This window comes from Sitophilus oryzae, unplaced genomic scaffold, assembly GCF_002938485.1.
Source record: "Sitophilus oryzae breed Bouriz unplaced genomic scaffold, Soryzae_2.0 scaffold_1062_pilon_pilon, whole genome shotgun sequence".
NCBI lineage: Eukaryota > Metazoa > Arthropoda > Insecta > Coleoptera > Curculionidae > Sitophilus > Sitophilus oryzae.
The window spans coordinates 1,753,482-1,771,977 of NW_022145685.1; the positions used below are offsets into that span (position 1 = coordinate 1,753,482).

At 33.1% G+C, this 18,496-nt stretch overlaps 1 protein-coding gene across 1 annotated transcript; it reads left to right on the forward strand.

Moving 5' to 3' along the window:
* The first annotated feature begins 494 nt into the window (after window positions 1-494).
* LOC115878430 (protein ALP1-like) lies at window positions 495-3,096 on the forward strand. Its single transcript, XM_030894943.1, has 3 exons — window positions 495-652; window positions 729-935; window positions 2,093-3,096. Exons 1-3 carry the CDS (start codon window positions 617-619, stop codon window positions 2,870-2,872), a joined length of 1,023 nt encoding a protein of 340 aa, XP_030750803.1. The 5' UTR covers window positions 495-616; the 3' UTR covers window positions 2,873-3,096.
* The last annotated feature ends 15,400 nt before the right edge of the window (window positions 3,097-18,496 follow it).

Here is an 18,496-nt window from a genome sequence, read left to right on the forward strand (position 1 = left end):
GATTTTATCTGTTTATCTTTGAAATCGATCAACTTAGTTAATCATTCTGTTTCTTTGATATTATCAGTACATTGCGAAAAAAGAACCTAAACCAACCTAAACTAAAAATTTACATTTCCGTATTACCATACGTTACTTATATCCTTCTTATATTATTAATTTATTGTTTATTTTTCAAAGAAATATACTTGGCAACAGACAAAATAGGACTTGATGTGACCTTTGAATTTTAATATATCTGCGTCTCTCTCGCGAAATTCGACTTCTTTGTTCACTGTCGTCTCTTGTCTTAAGCCTCGTTTTGACGGTGATAGTACTATCATGATAGTACTCTCATGATAGTCACCTCGATTGTTCCATCATGAAAGTGAGGTGTTTACACGTATTTTAAAAAATATCGGGATCGTATATAGCAAAATGGCCGACAGGGCAAAAATTTGTGCAGTAGCAGCTGTTATTGGTGAAATAATTAATAAAATTCAACGTAGAAAAAAGGAAAACGAAGAAGATATGGGTGAGAAAATGGATAGCAAGAAGAATTACACTTGGTGCTTCTGAAAGACTTCTGAACGAACTTGCTGTAGAAGATCCGAAAAGTTTCTTAAACTTTTTACGCATGAATGAGGAAATGTTTAATACGTTACTAAATAAAGTAAGTATAGGCCTAATTCCAAAATAATCAAAAGTTATATTATTCACTAGGTACAGATAAATTTATTTATTTATAGGTTTGTAGCAAGATAGAAAAGAATTATACTGTTATGCGAGAACCTATATCAGCAAAACTAAAACTTCAAATAGCTTGTCGATACCTTGCCACTGGCGACTCATTGGGATCATTGCAATACCTTTATCGAGTGCCAAAGTGTACTATAAGCCAGTTTTTACCATATGTTTTTGATGCCATATACGAAGTATTAAAAGAATATGTTATGGTAGGTAAACAGTAACTTTATTTACAAAATTCCAATCTCAAACAAAAAAAAATACAAAAAATGTTCAAACAAAATCAACAGAATATTCTAAGTTTTAAGTAAGTATCTATTTTAATTGAAATCAACACCGGCGTCATCACTTTCCGCCCAATTCTTGAAATAATTTGTTAATTGCATCTGACCCTGATGCCGAAATTGATATTGTTCATTTACCCCTGAAGAAGTTGAGGAGTCTGTATTGCCTTGTAAATAACTTTCTGAGCAAATAGTCTCCTGTGCTTCATGGGAAAATAAAGGATTATTGCCATTTTGATTTTGCACTTCATTTGGAACCTGCTGATAATGATATCGTTTATTTTCCCCTGAATAACTTGATAGTTCTGATGTATCGTCTTGTCGATACATTTCTGATGAAGAAGTAGTGGTCCGTGTTTCCTTGTCGAATGAAGTGTTGATTACATTTTGATTTCTTAAACAACGCAGGCGAACAGTTGTTATAGATTTCTGGATATCCTCCTGAAGTAGTAGTGCTTCTTGTAATGGAAGGCACTTAAGTTGGGAAGAAACATGTTGTCCGAATGCATCAAATTCATTGGAGGCAACAGATGCTACTTCTTTTAAAGCTTTAACAGCCTGGTCCAACGATTCATCCTCCTTACTTTTTCCATTGTTCGCGAGTCTTTTCCGAGTCTTTGTTTTTCTCGCCGAATTAACAGAGGGGGTTTCTTCATAATCTCTACTAGGCTCTTGTGAAGATTGATTTGGCGTTATCGGCTGTGCATTAAGCTTTTTAAAACATGATTGTGCCTCTCTTGAATTTGTAAAAGGGTTTTTTTCACACTCCCATGTCTCTTGTGTCGAGTCTTCATTTACTATTGAGGGTGCATTTCCCTGGATTTCTTCTGAAATTTGTTCTGGCAACATCTACAACAAAAAGCAAGATAAATAATATAATAATAGTACATTACCTTATAGGCTGAGAATTTTTTATTATAGCTGAGCCCAGAATTCACGGCCGAGCCGCTAGAAGTGGGCGAAGCAAATAATATAAGATTCGCAGCCCTGTTGTATATACACTATTTTTTTAAGAAATAATATAATAAAATAATATAAAAGAATGATTTTAATTGCTTTAATAAATGTGTTTTCATTTTCAGATACCAAAAACTGAAAACGACTGGAAAAAAATTATAAATGGGTTTGAAACTTGTTGGAATTTTCCGCAGTGCATAGGAGCAATTGATGGAAAACATGTTTTAATTCAGTGCCCTCCTAATTCCGGTTCTCAGTACTTTAACTACAAAAGAACCTTTAGTATTGTACTACTGGCCCTGGTGGATCATAATTATAATTTTATTTTTATTGATATTGGGAGTTATGGCAGCATTTCCGATGGTTCAATATTTGCTAAATCCTCTCTTCATCAAGCGCTTGAAAGAAACATATTGAACCAACCAGACGGTTCCGTTATATTAGGAGACGAAGCATTTCCACTTAAGCCATATTTGATGAAACCCTATCCTCGACGAAATCAATTAAGTATTGCCCAGAAAGTATTTAATTATAGACAATGTAGAGCCAGACGTGTAGTAGAAAATGCGTTTGGCATAATGTCTTCGCGTTTTCGTATATTCAGATCTCCAATATTACTTGCTCCTACCACAGTAGTAAAATTAATAAAAGCTACATGTGCCTTGCACAACTGGATAAGAAAAGTGGGAAATGAAGTAACAGTAACAGCTGATATTGAAGATCACGTGACAGGGCGAATAATTCCTGGAAATTGGCGCAATGTTCCTAGACAAAATGGTCTGGCTGATGTAAGAGCAGCTTTGCAGCGAAATTATTTGCCAGAAGCTCGACAAAAAAGAGAAGACTTAACTAACTATTTTACAGGGCCAGGAGCACTCGATTGGCAATACAAAATGATAGAGTAGTAATTGCGAAGATTCATCCAAATAATGAATTATCATAAATTTCTTCTAATATTTTATAATTTAGGATATGTCAAAAAATATATAAGTAATATAATTTGATCAGCTAAGGGTGTTCAATATCTTAAAAGTCCTCATAATTCTTATAATTCCTTAAAAAAATCCTAATAATTCCCACCAGCTTGTGCAAATAATAATTCCTAGGTGGTTTATCTCTCAAAATCTAACATACAGTATGTCCGGTAATAGGGTAGACAAGAGGGCAAACGGAGCAAAAATTTAAATTTTCAAGGAAAAGACATTCTTTAAAATAAGGGTATTTTATTCTTGTAAAAAAAATTGAAATTTTAACTTTTGGGACACCCTGCGTATATTTTTTTATTTTATCGATAATCGTATTTTTTTGGAAAGCAAAACTTTTTATAAAGAATATCGTTTCCTCGGAAAATAAAATGTTTGGTCCGTTTGTCTACCATCGCCGGACATACTGTAGCGTGTCCCTTGAAAGTAGCTCACCCTTATAACTTTTATTTTTTACCTATTATAACCTTTTAATGTCTGATATATGGTATCAGACATTAAAGGGCTATAATAAGTAAAACATAAAAGTTATAAGGGTGAGCCACTATTAATAAGGGATACCCGGTATAGCAGTATTTTAGTTAGCAACATTCGAAAAAATCCAACAATTCAAAACTATGATCCATTTACTTGATCAACCTGTATGAAATAAAGCTGAAAATTAAACAAAACTTACCAAATTAGATTGTGACTCATTTTCTCCCAAATTTTGTCTCAAAAAACTGTCAGCTACGTGAAACCATGAGAGTTTTGGTTTATACACAGTATCGGTGCCCGATCCAGTTCCCATGGATTTCCTTATTTTAGCAACTTCTTGATTATACGTGCATCTAATGCTCCTTATTTTCTGCCTGAGTTCTTTTATTGTAGAGAGTCCTGATATGGGTAGCAGAAGTTCTTCTGCATGATCCCTCTTGACTCTGTTTTTGAAATCGGGGGAACTTTTTTTCCATAAACATGGAAACCTTTCATATTCTTCCAAAAATTTTATCGTGTCAAATCGCTGGCTGCTCATTTTTTTACCGAATTTTAATACACAAAATTGTGCACCTCTTTAAAAAACAACAACTTATGACGAAAGTACTTGCAACTATCTCATCAAGCGAGATAGTCCGAGAGCACTGTCGCGACAGCATGATAGTAACTATCGGGGTATTTACATGGTGATAGTTTATGCGATAGTGTCTCTCATGACAGCAACTATCGCATAATCTATCATCGTGAAAACGAGCCTTTATCTACTCTTTGGCGATAGTCTGTATCATTTTAGTTATACTTGTAATGTCAGATTGTGAATAGTGGTCATAAAAAGTATATTATATTAATATTATCTCATATTTTACCATGATGATGGGGTTCTTGGTAGAAATATAAGCAATTTGGCTCCGATTCCGGTTCAAAATATTTCAAATAAGCAATACAGAAACGTAAGCGAAAGGATTTTAGTAAAAAATATAAGATGACAAGTGAGACTAGTGACTATAGGCTACAGCGTGAATGCGCCTAGTGCAAGTGAGAATGACAAAACTGAGAGCGTAGTTAGTTGCGATACTTAGCGCAAAGGCGATACTTAGTAAAGGGAAAAGAAGCAGCATTCACTAATCCAGGATAGTAGCACTAGCGGCAGTACTAATAGAAAGAATTTTAATTCGAAATTGAAAGCGATTTTTTCCGAAATTGTGGTGACCAAAATCAAAAATGATAAATTACCCAAATGTATACCATGCTTTCAAAAGTATAACAAAAGTGTTTACCTAAAAATGAATAACTCCGGATACTGAAATACTATAACAAAACTAATTAAATATACTGTATAGTTCTTATTTTGGGTCCCCGACATATAGTTCAATCCGGGGCAGTACAAAATTTGAAGAAGTATTTAAAGGTAGTTATTTTGATAGATCCGAGAATAATCTAAAAATCCACTACCAAGAACAGCACCGAGTCTTGAGAAAGAAGATAACGAATTCGATAATAGAATTCTATTTAAGATAAGGTAAAAATGATAATTCTAGCAAGGCCTATTTAAAATATTTTTTATATTTTAAATAGGTTTTGCTGTTTTACTTTTGAATTACATTATGTGAAACTTTTCACAAATAAATGCATTTAAGCGTTTTCATTATTACGTTAAGGTATTTCAAGATTTCTTGACAAGAAATCTTGGTATTCACTTAATATTTCTTGTCTCGTCTTGAAATCTAAAATTACTTCTTGTCTTGAAATCAAGATAATATTAAGACAATATCTCTTGAAATTTTCAAGAACTTGGCGACCCCTACCTCCCATACATTCTACATTCTATATCGAACTTTGTTATAACTGACAAACTCATATTAAATTTGACTGAGCTCAATGAAAACCGGACCACTGCATCTGCTCGTATTTTTTTATTAAAACGTTTTCGGGCGGGCGGTAATCAAAGCTATAAAAACAAATTAAATTCATGGGGAAAGATCGCGGACGGGCCCGTTTAAGGGTTCCCATTACCGGCCATCCGCGTACCCTGTTATTACGTGCGATGGTCGATCATGAAGAGATGCGTTTTGGGACGTGGAGGTCTAAAAGCGAGAGTGGGCCGGCAGACGGATTTGAGACCGTTTGATTTCTCTCTGATTCGATCGAGGTAGGGATTTCCCGCCAGGAGAGAAGTATCGATACCTTATATCAAAAGGTATCGTTATGAAAGTATCGATACGTTACAATATCCCCAGTGAGCAAAGTTTTGTTACATTTAGGGAACATCAGGGAACAGTTACGTATCTACGTTTTATTGCTTCATATTAGGCAAAAGATGGACCTGGTAACGAACAACGACATCACCTAGAATACACTTCCCTTAAAGGAATAAAATTCTCAGTGCGTCATCTGTGGTTCCTATAGAATAAAAAATGGGGAATCTTGTTTAAGTGCAAACCTAAAGTTTTACTAGGATGTATTTCAGGAAAATATTTTAACTTCTAAAAAATGTCTATACTTATGTGGCGGATTCATCTCTCCAAAAAAATCCTTTATGGGGTATTTCGCCACTCAACGTCAACGGTTTTTTGTAGACGCATCTGTTTTAAAAAAGTAAAGTGTTCTCGAGTAGTTGAATTTAAATATTTTAAATAGTTTTTTTCTTTATTCTTTGTATTTTTTTTGCTTCCGACGACGGAAAGAGATAAACTTTCCGAAACGTTAAGCATTTTTTTCTTTGTTAGGCAAATTTGTATAACTGTAAACATAACTTCTGACAAGCAGTGTCCGTTTAGGTTTAACGCCAGAAGTGTTTACAAAAAATAACTAATTTATTTTGTAGATTTTCTTGCAGTGCAGTGGCGAAATACCCACACAGGATTTTTTTGGAGAGATTTTAACTTCTGTAGGGTGGCTCAAAATACTGTGAGTGGATGGGGAGAATTTTTTTAATAGAACACCCTGTATATTATTGCATTTTTGGCTTCCTTTCAGATCACTTTATATAATCCTAAGATATAAGTAAAGACATTTCAATAGTGTGAGATATTATTAATAAAAAATAGATATTTTTTAACCTTTCTTAAAAAAATGATTATAAACACAAGAACTGTCCTGAAATCAAAACTATTATAGTTATTTACTTTAAATGGTCTGTACTTACTTTGCTATAAATATCGTAATCTTAAATCACACAGGATGTTTAAAATTCTACGCCAAACTTTCTAAAATATAATATCTCTTCTTTGTTTCTTTTTCCTACTGTATATTTTTTTTTATTGGGTGGAAGAATCAAAACTATATTAGGTATTTACTTTAGATGGTCTGTTCTTACTTTGCTATAAATACAGGGTGTCCCAGAAATAAGTGCAGATATTTTAAGGGGTGGTAGATCTGGCCAAAAAAATATCTTTTCCCTTTACCATTTTTAAAATAAATTGAAAATAACCGAGTTATTTAACTTTGAAAATTTAAAAAAATAATGGCAACATTTTGAGAACCGCTGGCGATAGTCGGCGATGAAGGGGTTTTCACAGGGGTTTTCAGCTTATTCGACGCCTCAGATGAATAAACAAGCGGCACTAAAAAGTTTTTTACAATTTCCCGGAAAATGTCAAGAAAAATATAAAATTTTCAACAATTTTTTTTTCGCAAAAAAACTCATAGGCGTGTTTCTGGGATCAAAATATACTACCAATTAAAATATTTGCACTTATTTCTGGGACTATATAATAATCGGATATATATATATATATATATATATATATATATATATATATATATATATATATATATATATATATATATATATATATATATATATATATATATATATATCCTATTATATACAGGGTATCCCAGAAATAAGTGCAAATATTTTAATATATATATATATATATATATATATATATATATATATATATATATATATATATATATATATATATATATATATATATATATATATATATATATATATATATATATATATATATATATATATATATATATATATATATATATATATATATATATATATATAATATATATATATATATATATATATATATATATATATATATGTATATATATATATATAGTATATATATAATATATATATATATATATATATATATATATATATATATATATATATATATATATATATATATATATATATATATATATATATATATATATATATATATATATATATATAGAGTGTATATATTATAGAATAGTTATGTATATATTAGAATTAGTTATGTATATATTAGTATATATATATATATATTAGTGTATATATTATACAGGGTGTCCCAGAAATAAGTGCAAATATTTTAATTGATATATATATATATATATATATATATATATATATATATATATATATATATATATATATATATATATATATATATATATATATATATATAAAAAATATAATAGGATGTTCAATTCTATGCCTAAAAAAACGTCTTTCTAAAATATAAAATATTTTTTCTTTGTTTTTTTTTAAATGGATCACACTGTATTTTTTTTTGTTAGATGGAGAGTTAAAAAATAAGCATTTTTTGGATTTAAAGTATTTCAAAATTTTTAATGGTTTTGTACACGCAATATTATTTCATATGGCTCTTTCAACGGTAAAATACGAGAGAAAAATCATTGAGTGGCTTTGATAAAAATTTACTGTGTTTACTGAAAATGCCATATAAATTATAAAACCGCGAATATCCGCAAAATCGTTAAACATTTTGAAATACTCTAAATGCAAAAATGTTCATTTTTTTAATTCTCCATCTAATGAAAAATTAATATACAGGGAAAAAAACGAAGAAAAAGTATTTTATATTTTTGAAAGTTTGATTATTTAATATTAATATCTCTGAAACTATCAAAATATATTTACTCATATCTTAGGATTATGTAAAGTGATCTGAAAGGAAGCTAAAAATGCAATAATATACACGGTGTCCTACACTGATAAAACAGTTGATATCATATAAACAGGGTCCAAGTGAGACGCGCGCAACATCCATATTATCGAAAAGACAAAATATAGATACGAAATTAACTGTATCAGTGTGTAATGTATCGATATTTTTAATATCGATACGTATCGGCACATCACTAGATCGTGGTGAGCGATTTAATTTGATTGTTAATATGCACCGAAATTCGCCAAAGGAATTTTAAACTAGATCTACCAAAACACTGCAATTTTATTTAATTTTAAATTGTTACAATTAAAATAAATAATAACTATTATTTAGGTTCGTATTAATAATTGTTTAGATTAAAATTTTCCTTTGTTTTAAGTTTGTTTCTTTAACAATTCTAAATTTGCCTAAACATTAACTTGTTAACAAAAAGAATTTATTTGAACCAGAAATAAAATTTCACAATGAAAAAAACGATTTTGGACATCCGTTACAACAAGGTTTAGCGTTTCCATTAGTGTTACACCCACAATCGCCTACATGTACAAGTCAATCTAGGTGGCTGTAAATTAATGGCAACCTAATCGATGAACATTATTGGCATATGCATGTGTTGGATTAAACTAAGCAATGTCAGTCTATATCAGAAAAGCTTAGATTAGTTTAAGAAAATTTAATTTACATTATTAGATAAAGAAAAAATATTAAATATGTACAAAAACATTTCAAATTTATTATTTCAGCCAAATATCTATTTAGTCCACATGTTGAATTTATGTAAATGATGACAGGTACCAAGAAACCTTTTCTGCGTAAAATTGTTGTAAATGTATATTTTTTATTCAGTAATTTTATACAGGTACAGACGACAAGTTATTACTCCTCAAACCAGTTAAAAAATATGTACGTGGTGCCCTCTAACAGTAGGAGTCGTATAGACATCAAAATCAAACTCATGTCAAAAAACTCTTAGACAACAATTTTCATCCAAATATTAACGTTAGTTCAGAAATTATTTGGAAAAAATCTAAATAAAACTGAGACTTCTATACCCTGCATCTCCGATAGTAAGTATTTTAGGGTATAGATTTATACGAACTTTTTTACTTATTTTAATCTGCAGAATGTACTGCCGAAGATTCCTGAATACAGTTTTTTTTTCAATATCTTTCTAGATTTAAATATCTTATTTTCCCACCATTTTCCGTTGAATTTCTATTGTATAATGTCTAGTATATTGTCAAGACTTAAATAGATGTCAACTTGGGTTTAGATCAAATTGGGAAAAAACAATTTGATATAGGCCCAAGAGATCGGTTACCTGCATGACATCGACCCAGATATGTTTTTAAATAACATTAATAATTAAACAATTAAAATACAATAATCTCGGGTCGATAATCAAACGCAGGCTACCAAAGTTCGATTGCCTCATGGTCATAGCCGGGTGAATGTAATTAGATGAAAACAGATTGAACGATGTAACCGGCGATGACCACGAGGGATAGAAAATATAAAAATGTATGCTGAAGAGAGTCGAGAAGTTAGTCCATCGATGTGAGTCGTATTATACAGTCAGTAATTCGCGTTATCAGTCCGTTAGTAGAAGACAGCGCAGACTGAAGATGTTCCTGTAAGTACTTAGTTAACTAAACCATTAAGTCTTGGCATTCCCCAAAATTGCATTATACTGTGAACTTTATATTAAATAAATGTATATTTTATTCAATGGTTGTTTTGATTGAGAGAGAGAACCTAGTATAGCGACCCTAGCAAACAACCCCCAGCTAGGTCGCGACATATGGTGGAGGCGCCGGGTATACTTTTTTTAACACCACGACATGTGGTGGAGGCGCCGGTCTCTTTTTTAATCAAAGCAACCTGTTTGAATGCAAATTTTTAATTACTTTCTTTAACACCACGACATATGGTGGAGGCGCCGGTCTCTTTTTTAATCAAAGCAACCTTTTTGAATGCAAAATTTTAATTACTTTCTTTAACACCACGACATGTGTTGGAGGCGCCAGTCTCTTTTTTAGTCAAAGTAGCCTTTTTTAATGCAAGTTACGGGTAATACCCCACATCAAGACATGTGGCGGAAATGTCCTTTTTATCTGCTGCAAAACAGCCCTTTTAAAGTAATTTTTTTTAATTAATTATTTTTATATTTTACGCCACCACAACATGTGATGAAGGCATGTGTATGTATTTTATTTTTTTTATATTTTGGGGAATGCCAAGACTTAATGGTTTAGTTAACTAAGTACTTACAGGAACATCTTCAGTCTGCGCTGTCTTCTACTAACGGACTGATAACGCGAATTACTGACTGTATAATACGACTCACATCGATGGACTAACTTCTCGACTCTCTTCAGCGTACATTTTTATATTTTCTATCCCTCGTGGTCATCGCCGGTTACGTCGTTCAATCTGTTTTCATCTAATTACATTCACCCGGATATGACCATGAGGCAATCGAACTTTGGTAGCCTGCGTTTAATTATCGACCCGAGATTGTTGTATTTTAATTGTTTAATTATTAATGTTATTTAAAAACATATCTGGGTCGATGTCATGCAGGTAACCGATCTCTTGGGCCTATATCAAATTGTTTTTTCCCAATTTGATCTAAACCCAAGTTGACATCTATTTAAGTCTTGACAATATCATTAGATTTGCTCTAAACATTAATAATTATGGATAGATGTAAAACGTTTTAGTTCAGAGATAGAGAATACAAGAGTATAAAGTCTCCACCCATTCGTCGTAGTCTTCGCGAAGAACACCTTAACCCACTCTATATAAAAATAGCCAGGGTTGTAGCATTGTGTTAATACAAGGGGATGTAATAAGTAGCTGCAATTAACATTTTACAAACACAATATTTTTATTAAACTCTTTAATTTTGAAGTTACAAAAGGTACAGAGACTGGCATGTATTTGCATCACAGATGCCATGAAAACATGTCCAACAGCAGCAATGGAGGTCATTCTAGACCTAACGCCACTGCACATTGTCGTCGGTAGTTATGCCAATGCGACAATGATTAGAACGGTCATTGACGGAAACAGTACTGGGAGAATTTTCAGGTCGAGGGCTTGGAAAACCCTCAAAAAGAAAATTCCATTTCTCCAACTCCCAGTGGATGACATAGCAAGAATTTACAACTTTGAGAAACACCTCACTGTAGTATTGAGTAATAAAAAGGATTGGAAGAAAGAAACGCTTACTCAGCATATAAAAGACCATACCATCACGTGGTATACTGATGCTTCCAAAACCAAAGCAGGGACAGGGATAGGAGTATTTGGGCCGAAAACTAAATACTCCGAACCAATGGGCACCTACCCCAGTATCCTTCAGGCAGAAATTTACGCTATCCAAAGATGCGTACAATTTATCTTAGATAGGAACTATCGAAAACAGGAAATTGCCATCCTATCCGATAGTCAAGCAGCACTTAACGCGATCAACTCAGTAACCATCAATTCGAAGTTGGTCAAAGAATGCCTAGAGAAGCTCAACAAATTAGACAAAGAAAATAAAGTCCTCCTACTCTGGGTGCCTGCTCACCAAGGGATAGAAGGCAATGAAAAACCAAATGATCTAGCTAGAAAAGGAGCGAACACTCCACTAACTGAACCAGAACCGTTCTGTTTTCCAAACGGAAACCAACTGAAAGCGGAACTGAAGATTCTGGAAGACTCTATCCGTAACTTGGAATGGGTGTCCTCCAACGGTCTAAGACACTCGAAAAAGTTCCTCAGAACTTACGACCGAGAAAAATCAAAGGTTTTCCTTGATTTAAGTAAAAACAATCTTTGGATTGTCACGGAGTTTCTAACAGAACACTGTCTCCTCAACGAACACCTCAGTAGGCTGAAACTGAGAAACAATGGCGAATGCAGATTTTGTGGGGAAAAGGGGGAAACACCAGAACACCTTATCACTGAGTGCGCCGAGACGATGACCATTCGTGCCATGAACCTTGGTACGTCTGATGTCGAGGATGGAAAGCTGGCCTCTGTGGAGTCGTCCCAGATATTGGCTTTTGTTAAAGCCCTGAGACTGTATGATGAGTTATAACTCGTTATAACTCAAGAAAGGGGAACACACAATAGATCTATAAGGTCGCGGTGATTAACTCAAACCCAAACCAAACCAATTCAAAAAAGAACTAAATTCAGGCAAAAAAAAACAAATCTGTGAACGTATGTGTTAAATAGTAGTTGGTAAAATAGTAGACAAGGCTAACAAAAAAGTTTATTGAGAATGCCTTACAGCCACATAACCAGTGTTCACTTTTATAAACATTTTCACTAAAATGATGAATATATGATTTCAGTTTAGTATTAATATTCAAAATATGCTTGAGGTCCTTCTTCAATAGTTTTTAATTTTTCTGAATATCCCATAGAATTGAAGGATGATTGCGAAATTATTTCTATTTTAGAGCCGCACTCGAGAATCATCGCGACGCGCGACGATATTTTTTATTTTATATCACGAACGAGATGTGTTTAAAAAACCGCATCACCCACCGACTAAAACAGCGAACGGGAGACGTAATCGTGGCCGGAAAGTCCGCTGACCTTGGCTCGCGTTCGGCGGTGTTCTAGATGTAACGGGATAGCCGCATCATCGCGCTTTCAAGATGCTTTTATTTATAGCGTTAAGCGTAGATCTTAGCGTTATCTATAAAGCTCGACCAATACACACATTAAATATATAAAATTGAATTTCTTCTTCTTCTTTTACTTATTTGAGATCTAGTCGATCTGTTAATTTTATGGTTGTCTCTGTAGGATTTCTTGAGAGATGGACTGCCAACTGTCTCTCCATCTTTTTGGAGGTCTTCCCGGTTGTCTCTTACCTATGGATTTCCCTTCAAGAGCTATGCGTTGTAGCCTGTTTTCTTCCATGCGTTTTTTCCTTGTCTTTTTCTTTGCCTACCCCATCTCACTACGTCCTGTATTCCACATTGTTCTCTGATATTTGCGTTTCTAATTCTGTCTCTTCTAGTCTTCGCCATTAAGCTGAGGCCGCAGTGAAAGCAAGTTACCTGGGGGGTAGTGGATATCGACCCTCCAAGTAACCCGCGAGGTATGTTTCCGTAACATGCGATTTTAACCAAACCAGCCGCAGTGCAATCCCCCACCAACTTAAGCCACAAAGCAACTCGCCAAGCCCACCAAGCGAGCCACTTGAGGATCAGTCGTGTTCGATCATAGACTTAAAATAAAATATAGACTACACTATTTACATCTCAACGCGGACAAACAACCTTTTTTGTACACATGTTTACTTCTGGGTACAGTCGACCGAGCCTTCCTCATCCAGCCTATGTTGTCACGTCTTTAATATTATCAATATTTTTTTTCTTGTTATACACATATATTGAGATATTAATACTACAGTTTAATAAAGTAGGTTTTAATATTCCATAGATGTATTAAATAGTCCTTATTCTACTAAATTATAAGTCGGATACTGTTTAATAAGGATAAGTTCTTTACAATATGACAACACCGATTAGAGGCGAGGGAGCCTATTCATTCATTTATTACCTTGTAGTACGTGTCGCACGTGTGCGGTAAAGCTTTGTTGCCGCTATCTCCGCGGCTGTATTAACGCATTTTCTTAGCTTGTAGTCCTTAATTGTTTATTTTATTGACTTTTTCTGTTCAAAAACTATAAAATATGGTTCGCCAGTGCCAAATTTGCAAGAAATTTGACTTTAATAATCCATTTAAGTCTTGAAACGACTTTTGACCGGTAGGCAACTCTCAATTTACCCATTGGGAGTCAGTGGCGTTGTTGTAGAAAGGCGCTTATTTAGATAATATTTTAGTAAAATGTAAAATCTGATTTTTTTCTCTTACATTACATTATTTACTTACTTACATTGTAACAAAATCATAATTATAACCCTGTTAATAATTAATAATGTTTTTATTAAAAATATATTCCGGTTTATTCTAAAATTATCTTCAGAATCTAAAATAATATACAAGAATTTTAAAATGATATTACATTATGAAACAATATTTTTTAATATACCGGGTCGTCTCAAAAGTGGCACAACCCTATAACTTTTTTTATTTTTTCAGATAAAAAAACAGATTTGTATGTTAGTAGGTATATGACCTAAATTAGGATTTATTGACGTATTCAATTGTTTTTGGTCTCTTCCTGTTTCACCGAAATGATTACATCTTTTGATTTTTAAAGGCACCCTCGGTATATTGCTACTTTATTCGATAAAAAATGACACTCTGAATAGAATGACATATCATATGTCAACTTTTGACATTGTCGCTTAAAAACATATCCTATTTTAAATTTCAATCCAGTTTTTTTTCAATCCACTAAGTTTTAATCAAGGAGCCTTGGAAAAATAGTTTTGATCGTCTAATAGGTTTCGTGTCTTGTCTAGGCCGGTTAAAAGATGTACAAATCGTATTTTTAATCATACATATGTCAATTTTTTCAAATGGAGCAAGGGTGACTCATTAGCATATTTGGAAAAAGCATTTTTTTATGAATATATTGATACCACAGACTTGGTATTTCGAGTCAAATTGTCGTTATGAACCGCGTGTTACAATTACAATTAAACCATATGCGAAAATGTCAAAAGTTGACATATGATATGTCATTCTATTCAGAGTGTCATTTTCTATCGAATAAAGTAGAAATATACCGAGGGTGCCGTTTAAAAATTAAAAGTTATAGTCATTTCCGGTGAAACAGGAAGTGACCAAAAACAATTGAATGCGTCAATCAATCTAATTTATTTCATATACTAACATACTAAATCTTGTTTTTTATTTGAAAATATAAAAAATTATGGAGATGAGCCACTTTTGAGACGCACCCGGTATAATAAAGACAGTACCGAGTTAAATAAATGTAGTTTTTTATTTTATCCACTTCCTATCACCTTCCTTGCTTTAATGGAACAGATTTATGTTTTCTCTAATTTACATAATAAGACATCACTTAACCAGAAAAAAAATTACAACAATCATATTTTTTTCCTCTCCCTGTCGCCGATTCTATTATATCTGTGGAATAGATCCTGTTTTGATTAATATTAGGGGTTGTAAATGTTTGACTAAAATTAATAATTTATTATTAATTTCAAAAATTACCTAATTTCGATTATAAAATTTCTTCTATAACGTGTATTTTATTATTTTTATCCTTTTTGGACTCTAAATTGTTTTCTAAACTTTTATTTAAAAACCTGTCCTAAATCTTAATAAAATATAAAAAAGTTTAAATACGATATATTTTTAATTTAATTATAGCTTCATTAAAATAAAAAAATTACCCGGCTGTGATACGGAGAGTTCAGGTGTACTTGAGAAACGAAAGACAGTGTTGTGTTTCTCGGCAGAGTCGTCAGGGAACGACCGTTACGACAGAGACAACCTATCTATCGCTCGTGTCGCACTCATTGTAACCTAAAACAATAACACAACAATAACAAGACAGTGTCTGACCGCATGTTCCAGCTATTTATGAATGAGATGCTCAGTCTATGTTTTATTTTAAGTCTATGTGTTCGATACTTTCAGCCAGGCGCGAGGCGTAAAATAGTTTTGGTCTAAAAATGGAAGAAAAATTGTAATGCACAAGCGTTGTTCTGCAGAAATTGCTTCTCTGAAGTTTGTAGATGTCCTTTCTAATTTGTCTTGAAATTTATTAAGTAGAAAATCAAACGATTTTACATTCATACGTGCATAATTAAAAAATTTGTTAGGGTAATTTCGCATTTTCTTGTAAACTCGCAAAAATTCTCCATTATGGTCTCTATACAAGTTATACTCATGCACCCACATCTCCGTATTTTCCATATTTACAAAGTTCACATAAGAATTGTCACAGACCAGAAGCCTTCTGGCAAATTTTGAAAGGGGCATGATACTAAAGACGCTCACGGGAGCTACAATTTGCAACTGAACTTGATTAGGTTGGTTATTGTTTTAATAATTTTCCGTCCACTATTGCGTACAGTGTATATTTACCATCTACCCATTAACCTTCACCCTCTACCCGACAAGCTTCCCTCCACCCGTCTATAGTGCGGGTTTGGCTTTACGGTTCTTAGGTTCTTCATTTCAGTAACGCTTAACATGCTTTTGGTCTTGTTTGTTTCCTCTCGGATTTCTATGCCATATGTCATTATTGCTCTGATACAGGTCTTATATAAATTTTAATTTTGCTGTCTGTTCACATGAAGGGGTTTGTCCACACTATTTATCTCAAACATCCTGACATGGCCGTTGCTCTGTTTATCTGGCTTCTCAGATCTTTCTTTGGATCATGGTATATAGTGCGACATATCTATTCCTGGGTATCTGAACTGTGGTACTTGCTCAATAATTTTGTTTTCTACTACCAGTTTGCATCTTACCAATACAGTAGACTCGCGATATAGTGAACATGCTGTATAGGAAACTACTTTAAATAGTGTACAGACAATTTTTTGTTAATATATTCTGTAGAGTGAACAAAGTGGCTCTCGAAATAATGATCCCAAAAGCATTTGTTCGTCAACAAACACGTCGATACAGGAAAACGATTTTAAACGTTTTGTTTTCTTTTGTGTAATTGTATCACAGCAGTTTCTTGCGGATTGTGATTGCATCAGGTCGTTTCGCAGGTGAGGTATGGCAAAAAATAGAAAACATTTAAGCCTAAGTGATAAAGCTAAGATATTAGAAGAGTTAAATAAAGGTGTAGGGGTGACTGTTTTATCCAAAGAATATGGTGTTGCTAAATCTGAAGAAACAGAGGGGTAAACATTTTGAAAAGGATCAACAATACTTTTAACGGACCAGGAAAAATGAAAACCTTTAGACATTCAGAGTGTCCACGAATGGAAAAAGCTCTGTATAAGTGGTTTCTAAAACAAAGGGAGAAAAATCTTCCCGTGACCGGTTTAATGATCCAAGAGAAGGCCAAGCTGCTTCACAATGAATAGAAAGCATCTTCCTCATTCCATGCAAGCAGCGGCTGGTTGCAAAAATATAAAAGGCGCTTTGGAATACGTTACATACTTAAAGATTTCAGGATAAAAACTGTCATCACAGCCTGAGCTTGTTGATCCTTTCAAAAGAAATCTAGAAGTAAAAATTAAAGATCTTCAACTGTCGAAAGATTAGATTTACAACGCAGACGAAACTGGCTTATATCGGAAGCTTCTTCCTGGAAAAACATATGTAGCTCGCGAAGAGAAAACAGCTCCAGGAAGGAAAACCGAAAAACAAAGAGTGACCTTTCTAGCATGCACAAACGCGGCAGGTACGCATAAATTAAAACCACTTAGTGATTGGAAAATCCAAAAATCCTCGATCATTTCGAAATTTCAAATGCTCTGTTCATTATAGAAATTCCAATGCTTGGATGACAGCAGCAATGTTTAAAGAATGGTTTCACAGGATGTTTATTCCAGAGGTAAGTTTCGCAATAGGAAAACATTACAGTTGAGGGTTGCAATCTTTGGTGTTACACAGCAAAATAAAAACACTAAATCAGCACAATACACCAAAACACTTTTACTTTTACACTGGACGCGCGTTTCGCTAACCATGTGAGCATCATCAGCAGATGATTATAAACTAAAGTACAATCTACAAGTTGAGCGTTTATATACTCGCTCAGTGGGCACCGAGTGGGCGTGGCAAAATCTAGCCAACCGAGTCAGAGCCCGCTGAGCGTAACAGTTAGATTTCCGCCACTAGAGTCGTAGGAACAGAGAACTTGAAGGAATTGGACCGTTGACTCTGTTCATACTATCTTTACATTTATTAATTCTGATGATTTCATATGCATCTAATTGCCTGTAATTTGAGACTTAATTTTAAATTATTAAGATCTATACAATGTTCTTTATCAACAATATGTTCGGCAACGCAAGATTTATCCGGTCTACCATATCTTATCTGAGCTAAATGTTCTTTAAATCTGGTTAATATTGATCTTCTAGTTTGCCCAACATATTTCTGATTACAATCTTTACAAGAAATTTCATAAATACCCGACCTTTCCAGTGGAGGTGTTTTATCTTTTGGATTACCTAATAATTGTTGTAATTTATTATTAGCACTATACACAAGTTTATAATTGACA